This window comes from Hippocampus comes, unplaced genomic scaffold, assembly GCF_001891065.2.
Source record: "Hippocampus comes isolate QL1 unplaced genomic scaffold, H_comes_QL1_v1.1 scaffold242, whole genome shotgun sequence".
NCBI classification, from domain to species: domain Eukaryota; kingdom Metazoa; phylum Chordata; class Actinopteri; order Syngnathiformes; family Syngnathidae; genus Hippocampus; species Hippocampus comes.
In genome coordinates, this window is record NW_017805385.1 from 2,443,874 (window position 1) to 2,451,384 (window position 7,511).

The following is a 7,511-nucleotide window of genomic DNA, read 5'->3' on the forward strand; positions in this document are numbered from 1 at the left end:
TCCCACTCCATTTCCTGAGAGACTGTGATTGCCAGGAACTTGAAGGGTTATTCGCTAAACTCGTGATCACGCATGTCTGACAATGACATCATCAATGATCTCAGCACAAAGGAGAAACACCGTACTGTATGCAAGATCTAATGTGTATTTACCGCGGATCATAAACACATAACAATGTCGAACACACTGCAGCGCAGTCACGACCGTATCGGCCGCATGAAGTCATCTTTGATTGATTTGTTGAAATCAACGAGGTTCTTTGACATTGCGAAATCGAAAGATCTGTCGGCATTTGTGACTGGTGGCATCCTCTCAATTGTTCAGGTTGAGCGGCCGGTCGCCTTTCATGGAAAATGATCCCGAGCAGACCGAGATGAAGATCCACGCTGCAAAGTTTGATCTCGCCAAACTCTACCAAAACGTGTCCCAAAGTGCCTCGCTCTTCCTCAAAAAGATCCTCTGTAGCTATCCTTGGTAAGTTGAATTTCAAGCATCACTCGGCCTTGGACCGGTCATGGGCTGCACAAAGAGACGGAACAAAGCCTACATTACTAACCAGAAGAGTCTGAAAGAAGTTTTCGGGTGCGCCCGTCCGTGCCTCCAGATCAGCGAGGGGGGGGAAGGACAAATATGGCCAATATGCAATTCAACAAAATGCACGAGTATACAAATGAGTCAAAAAATTTGGATTGGAAACATTTCAACTGAGTTACCTGCTCTCATTTGCATGGCTAAGGCATTCCAGAGCACTGGAGCCCGAGGAGAAAACGCTCGAGAACCTGCGGACTTTTTTTTTGGGCTCTCGGAATCACTAAAAGACCACGAAGTGTTCGGGGCGGAACATCCGTGGTCACTGAGTCAGGTGCTAAGCCGTGTACTATTTTATAAGTAAGTAGCAAAACCTAAAAATCACATCCCAAATGGACCAGAAGCCATTGCAAGTTGATTGGTATCAGGGTCATGTGATCGAACTTCCTCGTCCTCGTCAGGAGTCAAGCTGCAGCGTTTTGTGTTAACTGAAAGCTTTTCACACTCGGCATGGGAAGAGCAGAGAGCAATACGTTGCAATAATCGAGGCGAGGCGTAAAAAAACGCATCGATGATGATTTCTGCGTCACCAGGAGATAAAGTGGGACGTTTCTTGAGCGATAAAACACTTGGGGTGTCATTGTCTCCCATTGATGGGACCAAGCACAGCGCCCCAACTCAAATCTTTGAACATAGTGTTTGTTCTTAGTGAGTAACGGCGAGTTTCATTTTGGACATTTTCTTTCCTGCCAAAGTTTTGCTTGACGCGCTTACGCCAAACCGGTTGGGGACCGCCGCGATCCAATTTTGCCCCATTTGGCTTCCTGAACAGGGCCCGTCCCTCGATCAAGGACTGCTTCAGTCATTCTTGGCTTCAAGACGCCTACCTGATGCGTCTTCGGCGGCAGACTCTTACCTTTACAACCACCCGCCTCAAAGAATATTTGAGCGAGCAGCAGCACAGACGAGAGGCGGTGGCAACCCGGCATCAGGTTCTCCTTCGCTCCTACCAGAGCTCTCCGCAAAGCCCCACCGGTCCGGTCACACCGGCTCTGCCCGCTTCCCCCGTCCCCCTCTAAAAGTAGGCCTCTGAACACGAGATGTGGACGACGCTGAGGAAGAACACGAGGAACACCCTCAGCGTCGGACGTTGAGCTGCTTGCTGACGTCGAGCCTTCAAGGCCTGAGTTGCTGAACTCAGTTGGCAAAGGGCCATGAAATGCCAAGCAACACGTCGCCTGGAATCCGACTGAATTTTGTCGGTTTTGTTAGCGACCTTCATCTATCGCAGGACGTTACCTCATGTTTGGAACTTGGCTGAAATGCTCTTCTTATACCTGAAATTGAGCAACACGTGAGTTACACGCTGCAAACATTGCTTCCTTTTCACACGATAGCAAATCCATCATCCCTTTATTATTAAAAGCCTCACGTTTGTGCTACCTATGAACAGCGATTTGAAGTTTCGGCACAGTTTTAAAGACTCGGTCTGGTTTTTTTTGAGCAAAGAGATGCATTTGTGGGCGTGCCACAAGGGCTACTTCGATCAATACTTGGACTAAGACTCTCAACGGGAAGGCAAGGAAAGAGGAGTTGAATCTCAGGAGATGCATTTATTTTGAAAATATCCAAAACAGGGGACAATTTGCTCCGGGAGAGATGCCTCCTTGCGGGAGTAGAAAAAAAAAAAACACCTCAGTGGCTACCATCTTACATATTTGCTTGTTTTTCCTGATTATAGACCAGACCGGGTTCTCACCGCTCAAAGTTGAACAAGCCATCACTTTGTTCCCAGACTCGGTGATTTCAAGATCGATACCGAGTTCATGGAAATGTATCATGGAGTGCAAATTAGTCTCATTTAAATTTAGATCCCAAAAAAATGACAGGAAAATACGGAGCCCCTAAAGTGACTTGGAGGAAGAAAAAAAATAGTTGCTCATGAAACTTTCTCATCTGAATGAGAAACGTTCTCGTCCCGACGAAGAAACGTTCTCGTTCCGAGGAGGATGCTTTCTCCTGCTGACGAGAAACAAATATCTTCTTTTAGCTGGTCTACTTTGTAGTGCAGAGGTCTTGGGTTCGATCCCGGCTCCGGCCTCCCTGTGTGGAGTTTTCATGTTCTCTCCGGGCCTGCGTGGGTTTTCTCCGGGTACTCCGGTTTCCTCCCACATTCCCAAAACATGCGTGGCAGGCTTATTGAACACTCCAAATTGTCCCGAGGTGTGAGCGTGAGCGCGGATGGTTGTTCGTCTCTGTGTGCCCTGCGATGGGCTGCCAACCGGTTCAGGGTGTCCCCCGCCTACTGCACGAAGACGGCTTGGATAGGCTCCAGCACCCCCGCGACCCTTGTGAAGATAAAGCGGATCGGAAAATGGATGGATGTCTGTGTCAGACTTCTGAGCTTTCGGGTTTGAATGTCACGCTTCGGCGTCATTTGGCAATATTGTCGGAGTTTCTTTAATTGGGTCTAGGTCCCGAAAAAGTATTTGCTAAGTTGATCTTGCCGTTTTGCCGTTCTTTGTCATTTCTCAAGTTCCGCTGTGGACAAGAACCACCGGAGGAGTGTTTTTGATTGAACCGACAAAAGGCGCCAATTAGGCAAGCGAATGTACTTTTCAGTTCCTCTCTTTCCGCCTTTGCAATGTCATGATTGAAGTATTTACTGTAAAACCAGACAGCAGGGTTTTCTGAAATATGATGATACCTATTTTGTATGAAATGCTCTTCTGTATTTTGTGAATAGTGCATTGCGGTGCCTCGTGATGAATGTTAGACTCCGAAAAAAAAAAAAAGTTGCTTCGACGAATGAAATGTTTGCTACGATGACTATTGTGAGTGTGACGGCGACTTCTCTGCGTGCGTGGTTCACATTTGTTTATTTATTGAGTGACTGTTTGTTTCAGCCTCCGCTTTTTCTTTTTTGTGACTTGCTTTGGCATGGAAAATGGCATGATCGGTGGCTATGCAAATAAAGAAATTGTGACAAATAAGATTACAATTTGATCGTAACGTGAAAAGTGACTGCGGGATACCCCTCGGACGAGACAACCAACAAATTCAACCAGGTTTCCTAAAAACATGCTTTTGTCCACTATCCCAAGGATCAACTTTGCACAGCCGCTTTCTTCAAGGGGTGGCCGAGGACCAAGTTAAAAAAAGTGAGTGCGAAATTCAAAACGCATGAGAGGCGCCACAAGTCACCACTGATTGTGTTTTCCCTGGTGGAGGCAGCACTTCATCACCATGTCACTTCAATACACTTTTTGCAACTCTCAATGAAAATTTTTTGATTTTCACCCTGCCGAGTGGAGGAGAAACTCAAATAATTGTGACCTTGCAATTGGGCAAAATCCAGTCGCAAAAATAGGCTGTGAACAGAATAAATGACACTGTTGTTTACTTTCACACCTGCTGGCTGAGCAGGCAGGCCAGGAGTCACAACAATTTTTATTCAATAATATTATACATGCCTGCGTGGGTTTTCTCCGGGTACTCCGGTTTCTCCCCCATTCCAAAAACATGCATGGCAGGTGAATGGAACACTCGACACTGTACCCAACCTCCTGCTCGGAGACGGCTGGGATGGGCTCCCGACACGCCCGCGAGCCTTGTGCGGATAAGCGGATGGATGGGTGGATGGGTGAACATTGAGTTATAATTGCTCTTTGATTGATATATTTCAGAGGAAATGACTTCATGTGGGAAACAGCCGAGTGGTCCCAATCAGTGCATGCGAAGGCCCACCAGAAGGTGACGCTACAACGCATTTTACAAGCGCGGCCTTGAATCTCCGGTGCCGAACACTGCTGCCATCGAGAGGGGGCCAGCGTTCAGGAATGGAAGTGATGTCTTCAATTTCACATGACAAGCCGTTCAGCTCAGTAAGCACCAGCATCCCCAAAAACGCAAGTCGTATAATTTTTTTTTTTTAGCTCACTTGTTCTAAAAATGCACTAAAGGTCCATACTCCATATTGCCCTGCTGCTTTACTACACAGGACAGTTTTTGCACTCTTGACATACCACCAAATGGGGTGTGTGACTAGGTGAGAATAATGAATTGACAAATGGGAGGTGGTCACGATTGTTCACTTGGATTCCAAGGTGGATTGATGTGGAGAGCATCAGGCTCGACCCGAGTCCAGTTTGGCCGGGATGACCCGGCCCATTCCCTGTGCATTGAAGGGGTGCGAAGCAGCTTGTCAGATTGTAACAGCATATCGGGTATCAACATGGCAGAAAATCAGCATGTTCACTTGGATTCCAAGGTGGAGAGCATCTGGCTCGACCCGAGTCCAGTTTGGCCGGGATGACCCGGCCCATTCCCTGTGCATTGAAGGGGTGCGAAGCAGCTTGTCAGATTGTAACAGCATATCGGGTATCAACATGGCAGAAAATCAGCACGGGGGTGTGGGGGTGGGGGCTCTTTCTTGCTACCGTTGCATATAATTAGAAACAGCGCGGCGCAAAGGCACGCCTTGGCGGGAGGCCTCCCGCAGAAGAGCCGCTTTCAATTTAGCAGGCTAAAAACATGCCGACGTGGCGCGAGGTCGTCGCTGCCCCTCCGAAGCGCTGTCGTCTCATTATCGGCGCGACGGGCTCTAGGATCGACACCAAGATCCCAGCCGCCGCGCACGAGGTGCCCGGTGAACAATTCTGCCGCGGGGAGAGATTTATCGCGTGACACCCAGTTCACTGCACATTTTGCTCGCCATTGCCCTTTGACTGAAAGGCATTTTGGAGGCCATTTGTCTTGGTCCGTGTAACGCCGACCCGGCATGCAACGCTACATCAGCGAATGTGGCCCGGAAAGGACAGAATTGCTTCATGTAGCGGGTTCTCGCTTTAAAATGCTATCCACATCCACCGCTCGGGAGTTCCAAAACGGTTTGTGCAATGGGAGGCGTAAGAACGTCGTCAGTTTACTGTGTTGTTTTGTTTGTTTTTTTTTTTTTTTTGTCATGATCTTTGTTTTTGGTTTTGATGATGTTGAATTTTACTTCATGTTTTCATCCGTCCCTTTTTCATGTCTTGACTCCTCGTTTGGTTTTCTCCACCACCTGCCCCTCGTATCGACCAATCAGCGCTTTTCATCCATTCATGTCTTGTCCAGGTGCACCTCGTTGTCTCATCCATTTTTTTTCTATTTAGTGCCCTGCCTCTCATCGTCTTCAGTGTTGTTTGTTTTGGTTTTGGCCTTCGTTACTTGCCGTAGCCGTTTTACTTATTGGTTTGATTTCCAAATACTTCCTGTAATTCGGACTTTCAAACTGCGGCAGCATAGCGTCGGGGTCGACGACGTTGTGTTCCAAGTCCAAATTTGGGTGACGTTGAATTGGTAGCAACACCGTTTTGTCATCAACCAAGCCCCTTTTTTGATATTGTGTTGTGTTTTTTTGACAACTCAGCACACACAGACAATGCCTGAAAGAAGCATCACATGGGAACACGTAAGTTGGACAAGCATAGACACAACGCAGGATTTCAGTATTCCACCAGAGTTGGAGCGTTTGACATCTTCATTTTCTCTATTTGATAAATGCAAATGAAAAAGCAACCGAGTGATTTCTTGAATGTTGGCCGGTCCCCTCCCACGTCCGTTTGTCGACCGGGGTGAGGGCTCAGAGCGGCTCGAGAGAGCGTGTGCCTCATCGTTTACCACTCGCCGGCTCGTACGGGCTATTTTGAACACGCTGATGTGTGAAACCTTAGACGAGTGAATGCCCTGCATGGCGTGATGTTTTTTTACACTACGAGCTTCACCTGCCCGCTTTCCTCATACGTGTTTGCGCACAAAAACTTCCACTTGGGACCAGCGAGGAATGCCCCGAGCGGCACAGCCGAGCTATAATGAAGGCCGTCTCGTGACTTTGTCCGCTTTCGGCATCGGCTCATGTCGTCGACGGGCCGAAGCCTCGGTGGAATGAGGCTAGAAATCAGGTCACATTTTGAATCAAGTGGGTCAAGCCGCTAGCACCTTGAGAAAAAAAAAAAAAAAAGAGGATGAACAGCTGCCGATTCAATGTGGAGGTGATAACTACGACGAATCAACCGTTGTGTAAGTAGATACAGAAAGTAACAATTCTGGAAGTGACAATATGATGTGCACTTTCAGTGTTCAAATATGCCACCCTGCAGTTTTGAAAAAAGAAAATTTGTCATGTTTCGATGACTGCGACTGTTTGTCATTCATCCAACGTATTAAACTGACCCACTCCAAAATTAACTGTGTGTACATAAATGATTTTATAGCGGGTTGAATGAATGACCCCTAAATTTTCAATTTGTAGAATTTTGTAGACCTGTTTAACTGTATTTTGATTTCCTCGTTTCACAGATGTATTGAAGTTCCAAAATCTCGACCAAAGCAACAGTCATTTTGGGTTTTTTTTTTGTTTTTGCAAATATTAGCGGTTCTTGGATTCATTTCCATTTGTTTTTGTTTTTGGACTGGGGAAAGTGTGTCAAATTGACCGAATTTTGGCGTCGTGTCGCAAACTTCCAAATGCAGCAGGAGCGTTACCACACTGATCAACAAGAGAGACAATGAGCGCGCGATGCCACGGCCAACGCTGCGGCAACACCTTTTGGTTTTGCCCATCACTGTGTCACACGGGATTTTCAAAATTGAAAATGGGAACGCTCCATAACAAGCAAATCCCGCCGCAGTCGATACGACACGAGCAGTGGAATAATGGCGATGCCTCTGGCTTTCTTTCTGTTGTCCCACAGCATGTGATATGACATTTCCTTAGCTCAGCCGTGTCGGCCGGCGAGCAAATGAGCCCCAGAGGTCACTCACAGAGCACGTAAATGTCACGGTAGTGAGGGAAGGTCACTATTTTGCAAAAATCACTGCACGGGGATTGGATTTCTGCACTCTCGTGCGGCAAATAAATCCATTCGGAGTATTACGAGAATATTGAATCACTGCTCCCCCTCATTTTTTTGATTGACGGATTTGAATGAATGTTTGGCGTG

The 7,511-nt window shown here is 47.2% G+C and overlaps 1 protein-coding gene across 2 annotated transcripts in view; it reads left to right on the plus strand.

Moving 5' to 3' along the window:
• The window catches only part of spegb (striated muscle enriched protein kinase b), a 29,013-nt gene extending 26,585 nt beyond the window's left edge, over positions 1–2,428 (plus strand). For both annotated transcript variants that reach the window (XM_019872896.1, XM_019872897.1), the window contains exons 40-41: positions 325–474; positions 1,361–2,428. In XM_019872896.1, the coding sequence (XP_019728455.1) occupies positions 325–474; positions 1,361–1,607 (397 nt within the window). In that variant the 3' untranslated portion in view covers positions 1,608–2,428. The remainder of the gene's footprint in view (positions 1–324; positions 475–1,360) is intronic.
• Positions 2,429–7,511: the final 5,083 nt, after the last annotated feature.